General features: G+C 42.8%; 1 protein-coding gene across 1 annotated transcript; it reads left to right on the top strand.

The window, feature by feature from the left end:
- Positions 1-8,784: 8,784 nt before the first annotated feature.
- LOC308302397 (proteinase-activated receptor 4) lies at positions 8,785-13,118 on the top strand (the record flags this gene model as incomplete). Its single annotated transcript, XM_080746651.1, has 2 exons — positions 8,785-8,905; positions 12,031-13,118. The coding sequence occupies 2 exons, from the start codon at positions 8,785-8,787 to the stop codon at positions 13,116-13,118; spliced, it is 1,209 nt and encodes a 402-aa protein (XP_080602777.1).
- Between the last annotated feature and the right edge of the window lie 1,712 nt (positions 13,119-14,830).

Raw genomic sequence — 14,830 nt, 5'->3', positions numbered from 1 at the left:
TATCCCACTCCTCTATGATCACTGCACAGCGCAAGCGCAAAGGTCCTATAGCCCGGAAGGACGGTCTGTCGCGATCTAATTGACTGGTTGGTTGTCAAGGCAACTGCTGATGGGTTTCGGGCGTGGTTTACTGGTGCCACAAAAAAAGATCTCCCATTCATTTCCCCCATAGACTTTAAAAATGTGTATTTATTAAGCCTAGAATCAAGCCATCTAGGATCCCTGGTGAATCATGACCATAAAACATTTGATACTGTGAAAAAATAAGACATGAAACTATTTGTGTGTTTTAGTTTTTTTTTTTCTTTTTTCTCACAGAATCAAAGGTTTCGTGGTCATTCACCAGGATCCTGGATGGCTTGATTCTAGGCTTAAAATAATTTATATAAATATTTTTGTAAAAGTCTATGGGAAAAATGAATGGCCCATTTCTTTGTGGCACCACCAGTAAACCACAACAACAGCTCTGCCCTTTGTGTTTAATGAAAAGGCTGTGAGTGAATCAGGTGAAAACACTCATTTAGTGTTTACAAGTCAAGACTGCTGACTATATATCATCACCTGGATCTCCATATATGAAGATCACAACACTGACCTCATCAAACCCTGGATTTCCATACATGGAGATGACTGGATCATCACCTAGATCTGACCTCATGCTCACGGACTCCATAATGGATAGGCCTATAGCTGACCTGTCCTGACATCACAGTGATGTTGTCTGTCACATGGTCACTGATCTTAACTTGTTTTGATGTGATGAACATTGATGTGATGAACATTGCACAAGAAGGGACAATGAAAATGTTGACCTTTCTATTCTGTGTCTTTTCTATTCTGCATGTGCTACTTTAACTTCTAATTTTTTGACCCTGTGGCTATCTATCTACACAAATCAGTTTTCCATCAGCAAGAAAAGTCCTGAGGTCCAGGCCACATGATGATAGATGGTCCATTGGTCCTACTGCTTGTCACTCAATCCATGGAGACAACAGGGTAAGGAGAAATGCTGACAGTGAAAAGCTCTCCAGGAGACGTGAAGGGGACCAAGAAGAGTATCTTGTCCAGACTAGGAACCATTAGGCCCTCATACTGCTCGTGCTCATAGTAAATCATGTTGTTGTGACATGATATGATAGTACTTTATTGTCAGCTCACACAGAAATTTGTCTTGCGACCCAGCAGCCCTGTATACAAAACACATATACACACATTTGACATAAGACAGAGAACAAAAAACAGGATTACATAAATAAAGATAAAGACAAGAGCAATGTCCACCGCTCAGCCTAGACCTGGCCAAACTCCTGAAGCCTCAAAGTCGACTGATGGACAAAGGACCTCTTCAGTCTGGCCTTATTGTATGCTGGAACACTGTATCTCCTTCCTGAAGGCAGCAACCTATTTTCCCCATACAACACATGGCTAGTAGTGTTTGAGGTGATAACCTTAGAATGCTGCTATCATACATATGTAGATGTACAGTATATAGCCTCTGAAGTGGTTGTCCAACAGTTGAACAAATGTCCAGTTGTTGCAGCAATTTAAGGCAGGGTTGTCAACATTGGACTGTCAGAATCCAGGAGATTTATTTTTTGGGGGGGTGCGCGGAACTCCCCAACCGGGGTCTGGGGGGTCCTCTCCCCAAAACTTATTAATAGATATATTTTCCTGAATGTTGTGCATGTTTGATACATTTATCAGGCTTACTTTACTAGCATGGGTAAAATGTCAGCCTTAAAATGCCAAATGTTGGTGTACAGATTTGATGACAGAAGCAAAGTAAGACATCTTTAATAATGATTTCTCATCTTTAAGTCATTACTTAAGTGAATATCTGTATGATCTTTCTTGCATGCATTGCCCCCACCCCTAAAGCGGGGGGTCTGGGGGTCCTCCCCCAGAACATCTTTAACATAGTTGATGTCATTTCCTGTGTTCTGGTGAATTTTGGGAGTTTGATACAAAATCCAGGAGAAATCCAGGAGATTTGCCAATCCAGGAGACTCCCAGGAGAGGGGTTCAAAATCCAGGAGACTCCTGGGGAATCCAGGAGTGTTGACAAGCCTGATTTAAGGCTGCAGACATACATCCATACCAGGTGGTAGCCTACTACAGTACAGAAGAACAGAAGTGAAAAACAAAAGAAGAATCTATCTACTAGCGCCAAAAGATCTTAGACAGCAAAGGTAATAGATTCTTTGCTTTGTTTTCTGATTCATGGGACCAGGACTTGACCAACATGTCCACCATATTACATTTTATTATAGTGCCAAATCACAAGTTGTCTCAAGACAGTTTACATTAGAGCAGAGACCCAACGTTTCCCCCCTGAGAAAGCATTTGGCGATAGTGGCAAGGGAAAAGAAAAACGGAAGCAACCTTGAGCAGAACCAGGCTTCAGGGTGAGTGGCCATCTGCCTTGACGTAGATGGACAACAATAATAACAGAAACAACAACAACAATAGTATATTATACCGTTTGCAGGAATTGCAGCCATGGAAAGCCTGATCCACTGATGGGACATGAACACACACAGATGGAGAGGGGGAGGAAAAGAAAGGATGGAGGAGGAGAGTAGGGGTAAATGGAGATGGAGAGGGATAAGGGAGGAGGATGGAGTGTGAGAGGAGAAAGGAGGAGGAGAGCTGATGGAGAGAGAGATATCCATTTCATATATGAGCTGTGGGTCACAGCCTGTGACCTCATTTAGGCCTATTGTTGTAAGTTTCACTCCAATGTGCCTTATGGCACAGATCTTCACAGACAGGATAAATGTCACGGTTTCACTTGTTTTGAGCCTTGGAAGAGGGAGATTTCCATAAAAATAAAATAAGGCTAGGCTGGGTTGTGAAAAAGCTATAATATGACTGATTGCATAAAATGAACGATTGCATAAAATGAACGATTCACCTGAAAAGGTCTAGCCTTGCATGTGGTGTAGCCTACCTGATTGTTTACAGCTTCATCCCAACCTTTATTTGGCAAGACTGACATCTAGTGGTTGAAACAAGTCAAGGTAAGTCACAGTACATTTTAAAGATGTGGTTTGAGCCTGGACCAGCAGACTGATTGATTGATTGATTGAAGAATTTATTAGAAGTTTGCAATAGAAAAAAGTACAGTTTCATGACAGTACAAATCACTGGTACAAGGTCAACTAAAAGGAGATCCTAGAAAGCCGAGGCTTATTTCCACAGGAACCACACTTTAAGTATCTCATATAACATTGAAAGACAGACGGATAGAACATAGTACTTTATCTAGGATAATATCAGTTTCAAAAGCATAACATCAAATACAAAAGGCAGAATACAAAGAAAAAGGGGGGGGGGAGCATGGGGGCTTAGTCTATTTACAAGTCACGGGTAGCTGCTGTCTGAAGGTGACTTTTCATACCAATTTTGAAGGAGGCTAGGGATTTGCTCTCCTTTAGGGCTTGTGGAAGGGCGTTCCACATGTTGATGGTATAGCAGGAGAACGAGTTAGCGCCTTGTTTAGTGTTAAATCTACGCTGATGATGATTAGTGGAGCTGCCTCTGGTGTTATGATCGTGAACATCCTTGACCTTTAAGAAGTAGTTTGTCAGGTACATGGGAATCTTGGAGGTGTAGTGTATCTTGTACACCAGGCCCATTGCAAGATGCTGTACTCTGTCAGCTACTTTGAGCCACCCCACGCTTTCGTGGTGATGCTCGGTAAGGTGGGTCAGAGGAGGGAGACCAAGCACAACCCTAATTAGTTTGTTTTGGGCTGTTTGGAGCTTTAGCTTTAAGGCAGCTGGGGCGTCGCGATACCAGACAAGGACTCCGTAATCAATGAGGGGCCCAATAAGAGCACCTCCTAGTGTCTTTCGGGATTTAATATTGATCAGTGGGGCAACTCTTTGCAAGAAGCGAATTCGTTGATTGACTTTATTGATTACCTTGGTGGTCATTTTTTCACTGGATAGGTTAGCCTCCAGGATGCAACCCAGGTAGCAGATGTGGTTTTTTCTTTCTATCACAGTGTCACCTACTTTAATTGTGAAGTTCTCAACTAGGCTAAGTTTCTGACTAGATCCAAAGAGGATACATTCAGTTTTGCCTAGGTGAATTGAGAGTCTGTTGTCATTGAGCCAGGTGCAGATCTTGTTAAGTTCACAGTTAAGGGCCTTTTCAACCTGCAAAATGTCTCTGCCTGAGACTAGGAGAGCCGAGTCATCCGCGAACAGAAACAGATTGCAGTCACAAGCAGATGACATGTCGTTTACGTATATTAAGAACAACAGTGGTCCTAGTATACTCCCTTGAGGTACTCCACAGTTTACTGGGAGGGGGGGGGACAGGGTTCCGTTGACTTCCACCATCTGTTCCCTCCCCACCAAGTAAGAGTGCATCCATCTCACTGCTGTGCTATCAAGACCAATAGCTTTGAGTTTTTCGATCAGAATAGAATGATCGACGGTGTCAAATGCCTTCTGGAGGTCCAGCATGACCATGCCACAATATTTGCCATCGTGAATTTCACGTTTGATGTAATCATTCAAATAGATGAGGCATGTATCTGTGGAATGGGACTCTCTGAAGCCAGACTGGAACTCGTAGATCAGTTTATTCTCTTCAAGATATCTAGCCACCTGTTCATAGACAATTTTTTCCATTACCTTAGAGATGGAACTAAGGATTGAGATTGGCCTGTAGTTGCCAGGGTCAAGTTTACTGCCTTTTTTGTGCAGGGGGGTTACCTTGGCTAATTTGAAGTCCTGGGGGACATAACCCTGCTTGATAGATAGATTAATAATATGGGTAATGATTGGGGCAATGGTGGCAGCTGAGTCTATGAGAAATTTGGGGGCAATTTTATCATGGCCAGCGGCCTTGAATTGAGGTAGGGTGCGCAGTTTTTTAAACACTTCATCAGTTGACACCGTGGCAAGCGACCAGCGGGCATCCCAAGTCACAGTCAATTTTAAAGGTACACATTTGATACATTTTGCATTATACAGTACATGTCCAGCCTAGATACCAATTGTAAAAGATAGGCTAATTTTGTACAAGGAAAAGTCCTGCTTTTAAAGTTATTAGCATCAAAATGTCCTACAGTTATCATTATGCTCATTATGCAGAATTGCAATTTCAGAATTATATGATATCATATCATATTATTGGGTCATTGATCATGAACCACTTAAGCCCTATTTCCATACTTATTATTTATTAGAAAATATAGCTGATCTACAAGCTGCTGGAGCACTCATCCTGTGTCATTTTGACTCATCTCATGGTACTCTTACATCTCAAGTGTCACTAAAATCAAAACTACAAAACCCCGCTCTCTTTACTACTAGCCTTGGGCTCAAGAGGACAGCAATTTGCAATGAGCCCTGTCTTCAAGATACTCCAGGGATCAGTGCCCAATGCCCATGTATGTATCTGTCAAACAACTTCACTTTAGAGTTAGAGACACCCACGGGCGCAACACCAGAGGGAGCTCTGTTGATCCAAATTCGGCACAAACATGGGAATGAATGTGTTATTCTGCCAACAAACGCCCTGCGACCAGTCATCAAACGGAGCAACTCCCTATTTTCATTCAAAACCACCATAAAAGAGCACCTGTCCACAATTACAGAACCTATAATGTCTTGTTAGTGTCTTGTTAGTATTGTATTGTATTAGTATGTTTTTTGTATGTCTTGATTATGAATTCAATAATTTACATAGGAACACAATGGAAAAAGTATTGCTTGCGTAATTGAACAGTAAACTTTTAATTAAGTATTCAATCAATCAATCAATCAATCAATCAATCAATCAATCAACAGGTTGCATGTTATAATTATTTTTTGACTCATTAATGGGACATATTAAACAATGTTGCTGCTTATATAATCGTATTCTCCTATTACAGGAAATTGTGGGAAAGGGTGGGATATTGCTTTTTATTTGTGATTATGCTTTTGAAAGCAGAGGCAACTTTTATTTCTCCTAGGGAGCAATACCGTCTTCAGTCTTACTGGACATGATAAACCATGGGTTTATGAACAGAGAGATCATTATAGGTCACTTCACTTGACTTTACTGTAAATTAAGTAATGGCGTATTCCAGAAAATCAATCTAAATTGTTTTTCTAACCTCATAAATGGCATAAACGATTAGAAATGATAACAAGCCTTTGTTATCCTTTCTATTCATTTTTTGCCAAAAGCATCAGGAAATAAGTGGAGGAAATGGCATTGCCTGTGGAAGCTACAAAAAGGTTGATGTGACACCCACATTAATGCTCCCCGCCATGATCTGCATGAGTTTGACTTCTGAATAAAGTGATGAAAATAACCAAGCAGATGAAACTGCGTAGGTTTTAATTTCCTGCGGTATACGTGAAAGCAAGTGTGTATGCTTACAGGTTATGAAAAAAATAAACAAACAAAACAAAATGTAGCTACAGTATGTGCCCGGGGCCATAGTGCATCACATAAAACGGTAGACAAGAGAGCAGAAGAAAGCAATAAAAACTGATTATACAACAGTAAGAGCAGCTGACCATTACTACTTCTACGGTATATAAGTCTAAAACTGTCAGGTGGGATGTTTCCAGAGTCCAACAGCCTGTGGAAAAGGCAGTTTTTGAACCTACAGGTGGATTTAGTTTAAATACTCCTCAGCCTTCCTCTAGAGATGGTGAGAGGAATCCTTCATGATGCCACGGATATAGGCTTTCCTTTTACACCTTTCTGTGTATACAGTATGTCCTTCATGGCGGGATAACTGGTCCCAGTGATATAGGCTACTGGGACATTTTCACAACCCACTCAGGGCCTTCCTATATCTACCTATATATCGGAACAGTTGTAGTATTGTTATTGCTGTATTTATTGTTCGTTGTTGTGCACATTTGTACTCTTTATTTTTTGTAACCTTTTACTCTCTGCTGCTGTAATACCCTGAATCCCTCCTGGGGGATTAATTGTGACTGTAGGTCACATTTACTATGAAAACCTCCAGATCCTGTGCGTGCGTCACACTCCATAGGGAGCTGGCCAATACCTCTATCTGATATGGATAACTGACCTGTTCTATGGAGCTGGTCAATACATCTACATCCGACCTCACGGACTCCAGATATGGATATAGCTGATCTGTTCTAACACCACAATGATGACTCGACCAGCTCATCACCTAGATCTCCATATATGGAGGTGGCCAATACATCTACATCTGACCTCAAGGACTCCAGATATGGATATAGCTGACCTGTTCTGACATCACAATGATGACTCGACCAGCTCAGCAAGAAGGATATAAAAAGACCCGCATTCTCTGGATATTTCATATCCAACCAACGCTCTTGAGAATCTCCAACTCTACCTTTAAGACTCTTCACAGCACAGGACATCAGACAGCAGGACGCATACCTCTTCAGGATTATCAGTCTCATGATAACCAGTGTGGTTGTCGCGACGTGAGTCACACTTGGAAATGAATTAAGTCCTTGTCCCTTTTATGCCCATATATGGAGATCCTGATGTCATCAATATTAAGCCCATAACTGGGAATGCCCATATACGGTATGGAAATATTGTGTCAGTCTCTGTTGTTTCAGTGCGTTCTCGCTTCTCGCCATTAGGGCGTCTTACTGGTAAAGTGTTTGATCTGTTGTTTATTTAATTTACAGTATGTGAAGTAATTTTGAAAATATATTACTGTTATCCACGTCCATTATTATAACTATTAGTAGTAGTTATAGTTATATTAGCTCTTATTCAGTATAAAGAATTGTTGCTTAATGATGAATTTATCATTCAAGGACATTGTAATAAAAAGCCTGGGAAAAACGTCATGTGTCAAGTTAAAATCTACAGAGAGCAGACATAGAGCTTTATGTGAGAATAACGGCATCCTCCAAAAAAGTAATATGAGAAACAGTTGTTCTTCAGGAACTGATGTCATGCATAGTATAGACAAAACTACTATGAATACAGGAAATGTGCTTATCTGGCCTTGTGTGGTACAGGCACGCAAAGATGTTGAGAGAGGGAGAAGAGAAATTGAGGCATAGAGGGAGGGGGAGTGGAAGAGAGAAATAGAGACAGAGAAGTAGATTGGATAGAGAATAAAGACTGAGTCAGAGGTCACTTATTGAGATCCGTATGAGATATGAGTCTTGGAGAGTACAGAGTAGGTGGGGTCACTGTGTGCATACATCATGATGGCCCCAAGAGGTCAAACAGACACATTTCCTGTTATGTGAAGTCACAGTGGATGCTTGTGTTTCCATATGAGTAACAGCAGAGCTGAAATACCTCTCTCTCTCTCTCTCTCTCACACACACACACACACACACACACACGGCACACACGTGTGTGCACACGCACGCAAACACACACACACACGCACACGCGCACGCACACGCACACGCACACGCACACACATACACACACACACACACACACACACACACACACACACATCCCCACAGGGCCCCACAGCTGGGTTCCATTAGCAGAGAAAAGAACCAACTGAGTTCTGAACTGAATCAGTCTGCTGAAGTCGACTTGCTGAGCATATCGGGGAGAAGGAGCCAGCATTGTCAGCTGAACGTAGAGAGGATCTGAGTCGAGGCATCAGACTCAATCAAACTTTCACTTCACTCCTCCCTCACAGCTCACAGCTGTCAGTGGTTATAGAACACATCGGTGGAAAGGGAAACAGAGAGAGGATTCGTCCCGTGGCTGTAAACTGTAATCTGAGGTGAACTGCAGTTTACTTGCAGTTTGCAGTGTCTGTGTGGGAACAGTACAATGAGTTCCTCCAGCAGCACCATGGGTCTGCCTGGGCCTGTCTGGACCCTGTTCTTACTCGCCTTTCTCTTCACTGGAGGTTCATCCAACTCTACCGAGGAGTGTTCGGGGATGGGTATACGTGAGTTTGAATCCATTGCTTTCTTGACTGTCCTCACTGCTGATTTTATTTTGATGTATGTAGGCTATGGATATACCTGTTTTACGAGTACAGTATGTGTAAAGCATAACAAAGAAAGAAAGAAAGATGAGGTGAAATAAATTAATTAGGTAAGGAGATAAAGGGGGAAAGGGGAGAAAGTTGTGATTTATTTTACATGAGACAGGCCCCTACCAGTCATGCCACAGCCATACTATACATTTCAGAGGAATTTTCTCACAATGTTCATGGCCTGTTATCTTCAAACCATTTCCCTCAATTATGTTGTTAGCACTAATGACTTGTACACTCTCCATAGAGTTAGAGTGCTGTATAGGCTAAAGCGTTAAACATTATCAGTTGCATGATCTTGCATCATTGTGTGTGTGTGTGTGTGTGTGTGTGTGTGTGTGTGTGTGTGTGTGTGTGCGTGTGTGCGTGTGCGTGCGTGCGTGCGTGCGTGCGTGCGTGCGTTTGAGTTTAAGTCAGTGTTTATGGGAGATCGGAACATGGTATAGAGTAGACCCATACTTATGCCACTAAATCATACAGTAGTAACTCAAAATCTTTGCTGCTACCGATGGTATTACAAAAATATTTTTCCCGTATTGATAATCACACAAGTCACTGTCACTAAATTACTGTGGAAATGTCTTGAAAAGACTGACGAAATGCAGGTGACATATGCTCTGATGTAACATGTTTTTTCTCTTTAAATCATTACCTCCACAAAGGAGGTAATGTTTGGTCTGTTGGTCTGTCTTTTAGCAAAATATGTTAGTAGTTATAAATGGATTTGTACAACACTTGTAACTTATCTTTTCACACTGATTGACACAAAGGGGAGCCTAGAGTGGGCAATAGGCACATTTTCTAGTTCGAATTATAGTAATCAGGTCTCAAGTTGGATAATAAGGCATTTAGTATAGTACACACCATGGGATTGCTGTTTATGAGTACCTACTATATATAGCACTGAGCACATATTCTATTATTATGGCTAAGTCCCACAACAAGGTGATCTTCAGGAGAGACTACGGCTGTATGCTATGTTACAACATGGTTATAACACATGAGCCTTGAACTTGAACCTTGATGGGTTCAAATAGTTCTATTCAAACATGAGACTTCCAGTATTTGAGGGATATTTGAGGGATGACACCTGCTATGATGAACAAAGAAATATTCACTACGGAAAATCACTGATGATATTAGCCATCATTGTGACATAACATTACAAATGAAATAATAATTTATAATTTGTTGGTGAATTTTTCACCCTTGCAAGTAAACATGCTTTGGGTTATTGCGACTGTTAGGTCGCAGTTACTATCAAAACCTCCACCGGCCCCGGAGCTCCAGGGACCCCCAGGGACCCCCAGGGACCCCCTGGTGCCGCCGCCAAAAAGTGCAAAAATGACCAAATGACCACCCCAACGGGGCTGCATACGGGGAATTCCCGGGGACCATCGACTCCTGGTGCTCCAGAACGGATGCAAAAGTGGTCATGCCCCCTAGTGGAGGACCCCCGCCACTGCAGTGCACATAAAATGCTGAACTCGGGCTAGGAGCGACCGGGAGAGCCGACGCCGGTACCCACGCGCCCGCCTCTGCGGCGCGGAGATAGCCGTGCGTAGAGCGCCACCTAGCCCACTGCAAGGCCGTAACTGCAATGGCACTTACAGGCCTCTTTGTGTATACATGTGACCTGATAGTCGCTCATCTTCCGATTAGGGAGTCTTACTGGTAGATACTAATACTAAAAAGTACTTATTCAAATTCAGACTGTAAAGATGTAAAGGGCTTTCAAGTCCCGTCTTCATAGCTGATGACCTTTTTGAGAGAGCAAAGGTCATCTTAAAGGCTATCTTAAAGCCTCCTTTGGGGTCTCTCTAGGGAACAATAATTAGTTTATTGTTGTTTTTAAACCAGATTTAAGCCACAACTCCCTTTTAAAGAGCAGAGCTTATGAGATTGCTTTAAATAAATCTGCAAAGTATAGTGAGGCACAGGACAGAAGCCCTGGCCCCTGGCAGAAATGATCCCAAAGAAATAAGTTTAATAATAGCATGGCTTCCCTATGCAATATGTAGATATGACAATTGTCAAGTTACTTATGATTAATTGATTGAATACTTTATTGAAGATGTATTAATACGGGTAAAAACACAAAAAGAAGTAAGGCTTGTTTACATTGTCATCTTTTTGGGGAAGAGATACAGGGTGCAACAACCCAAAGACAAAAGAAACATTAAACATTATAAAAGTTAAACATTATTGGGCAACCAGATTTTCTGTGTGAATTGAAAAATGTCAAATTAACTGATTAATTTAATTGGATTAAGTTGCATTACCCACTAATTACAAAATGTATGATAGATTTTAGTTCAGCTTTTAATTGTATGTTAATAAGATATACTTTGTTATACAGATACTTTGATATAAAGATACTCTTAAAAGGCAGTGGATTATTTAGAGCTCCTCATAGATCCACCACAGAGAGTGAGGTGCAGTGGAACTACTTCTGATACTGTAAACAGGAAAACCTCAAGGATGTCCGACTGTCCGTCCCCGTCCCCCCCAGCTTGTATACTAACAAAATGCTGTTTATGAATTAATAACCCTGCAAATTGTATAATCTGCTGATGACATGGTGCTAGTAGATCTTATGCAGACACAGAGGAGGACACAGTAAATCAGTCGACGTCTTTCCATTATGTTGATGGAGTGGTGTGAAGAAAGTGTTATTTCTTTATTATTATGAAAGAAAGAGTCATCACAATGCTGACCACCAGCATGATTAATGATCAAGCAGCGAGATTAAGCTTGGACAGACAGACAGATCTACAGACAGGCAGACAGACCCCACCTACTACAGCGTAAACATTTTCTTTATATACACGACACATACAGGTACAAAAGAGTATCGACCGAAAACCAGTATTGGAATTTCTTCCCTAATATCAATGATGATGGCATCAGCCCCCAAAATCCAGTAGTCTAGCTTTTGGTTGGCCTCTCTATTGAGATGTTGTAAATAATGGATTCTAGGAGTTCCGAATTCTTTGCTCAACTAACCCATTAATTCTATCCTATCTATTCAACAGGTTTGAGGGCTTTCAAGCATATAACAAAGTGCAACTTCACCACCTTGACCACCTACACCTCCCTGAAAGAGAAGTCGCTGAAGGAGATCCAGGCGCCCTCCACCAACCTCTACATCCCCATCCTCTACCTGATCGCCTTCACCATCGGCCTGCCTGCCAACCTGCTGGCTCTGTGGATCCTGCTGTTCAGGACAAAGAAACTGCCGTCCACCACGCTGCTCATCAACCTCACGGCCACCGACTTCATGCTCCTGCTCGTGCTCCCCTTTCGGATCGTGTACCACTTCAAGGGGAACAACTGGGAGTTTGGCGAGCCTTTCTGTCGAATCGTCATGGCGCTGTTCTACGGGAACATGTATGGCTGCGTGCTGTGCCTTATGCTGGTGGCATTGGACCGCTACATAGCACTAGTGCACCCATTTGGCGCAAAGACTCTACGCAGCAAACGCACATCTCTCTACATGAGCGTGGGGGTGTGGGTGGTGGTGATAGCCGCCATGCTGCCACTGCTGATGTCTCAGCAATCGTACGTGCTAGATGAACTGCAAATAACGACCTGCCATGATGCGCTGCCCGAGGAAGAGCAGGAGAACTACTTCCTGCCCTATTTTGTGACCATCTTTACTGTGTGCTTTCTGCTACCCTTCCTTGTCATCCTATTCTGCTACGGTTCTGTATTGCGCACCCTGGTGGCCGGAGGCAAGCGCTACACCCATGCGGTGAGAGTGACAGCGTTGGTATTGGTGGTCTTTATTGTGTGCTTGCTGCCATGCAATGTCCTTCTTCTCCTCACCTACAATGACAGCTCCCTGGTAGTTGATGGAGAGGATATCTACCTACCCTACATGATTAGCTTAGCGGTTAGCACGTTCAACAGCTGCATCGACCCGTTCATCTTCTACTATGTGTCGGACGACTTCAGGGGAAAAGTGAGGAACGCTTTGTGTTGCAGTGGGGACTCTAAGACTCTGTCGTCATCATCATCATCAGGGAAACAGACGTATTCATCCTCTTCAGGGATAAGATCAAAGGTGACCTTGCTGTCCAGATCCAGCCGACAAGGGACTTTAGATAGTGATGTTGCTTAAACACTTAAACCCTAGTGTCCCGAAGTCTGTAGTGACCATTCTGCCAAAACAGCCAATCTACAAGCATTGTGAGCTTGTAAATTGGCTATTTTCTGCAAAGATATTTGCCGTAGAGCGGGGAAAGGGAGGGGGCTTAGTATAGACCCCTGGGGGACTCCGGTCAATGAAGTATAAGATTTTAGGAGGTTGAAGTCAATTCTCTGTAACTGGGGTCCACGGAGGGAAGATGATAAATGTGGACAGAGCAGACTTTGTTTCAAGTCTTATGTGAGGCTGGTTGTGGTTGGTAAGGTTTATGTGTGGGACTGTCTCATGTATACGTTTGCAAGATGTATATGTTTGGACCAAACAGTTTCAAGCCACCTCTCCACATCCCCCCTCTAGTTTTACATTCTACACACATCCATGGACAGAATACATTCCTGTATACTGTCCATCTGTTGAAGCTGTTTGCCTCAGGACTTGAATGCTGTTACGTGGATCTCAGAGGTTTACATAAACAACATCACTCCCAGTGATGTAAGTGTTTTTGTGTGTAGTGAATGTTAATTCAAGGTCTCAGTGTTAAAGTAAATATTATGGCAACTCAGGCTGCTTAATTTGTAGCCTGTATGCAACCAGTTGACCATAAATGTCCTATTTAAGGTATACAGCGATAATCCATTAGAACATGTTTGAGTCTGCTCATTGTAATGGCTATCCACTTGGTTATTATGAAACAGATTGTGGAGACAAGCTCAAAATCCAGATGACAAAAATGTATATGTTACAGTATGTTCAAGAAACCAGTAAAAGTTGTCAAGGAGCACTCGTTTTGACGTTCACCACACACTAATCACCACCAGATGGCGACGTCAGCCACTGCTCTGCCATTCACCAGAGTGTATATAAGAGAGTTACGTCACGCTTTGAACTCGCCGCAGACCGGAAGTGTTTACTCTTTATTTACTAGCCTAGCCTAGCCTAGCCTAGCCTAGCCATTAGCTCCATTGTAGTCACTTGGACAGGGCGTTTAACGTGCGCTTGCCCAGGCCTTACGGCCTGGGCATAAATATAACGATTGCATTCACCACGGCTTCGTAACTCGCGCGGCGCTCCGCCGGCCGCGCGGCCCTGGCCCGCTCTTCGCGGCCACTCGCGCCTGCGGCGCTCGGGGGCGAAGAGCAGGACCAAGGTCCGCTGGCCTTCGCGCCGCTTGGGGCTTCGTGGACCCAGGGGGGCCTCGTAACTCGTTTGGGCTTCGTGGATACAGGGGGGCTTCGGTAGCCGCTCGCAGTGTCGTGGACAATAGAGCGGCGCACCGCCTGGAGTACGTTGTTGTGGCGACCGCTTGCTCCGCCCCGTGCCGCACCACGAGTGCTCCGCGTCTCGAATGTGCTGTTTCTCTAATATACTATGACATATACATTTAGTTATGGTATATTTTGGTCATGAGCCATATACAAACATGACAAACTAAAACTGTACACTTCCTTGCTGGTTATGCATGTTTCAACCACAGTTGAATGATAAACCTCACTTCTGTTCATTTGTGAAAGTAACTTTCACAAATGAACAGAGGGTGAAGCCCCCATTAGGATAAAAAAAAACGTCATTCCGCATTTTGTCTGGATTCTTTGTCAGCAATATACAATGTATGTTATGTATAAGCTACTGTATGCTTGGATGTGTACATAATTTCAAGAAGGATGAAATGTACTTTTTTCTATTAA

Source organism: Nannobrachium achirus, assembly GCF_963921795.1.
Source record: "Nannobrachium achirus genome assembly, chromosome: 17".
In the NCBI taxonomy this organism is placed as follows: domain Eukaryota; kingdom Metazoa; phylum Chordata; class Actinopteri; order Myctophiformes; family Myctophidae; genus Nannobrachium; species Nannobrachium achirus.
The sequence above is the reverse complement of the archived record's forward strand: the minus strand, read 5'-3'. Positions and strand labels throughout refer to the sequence as shown.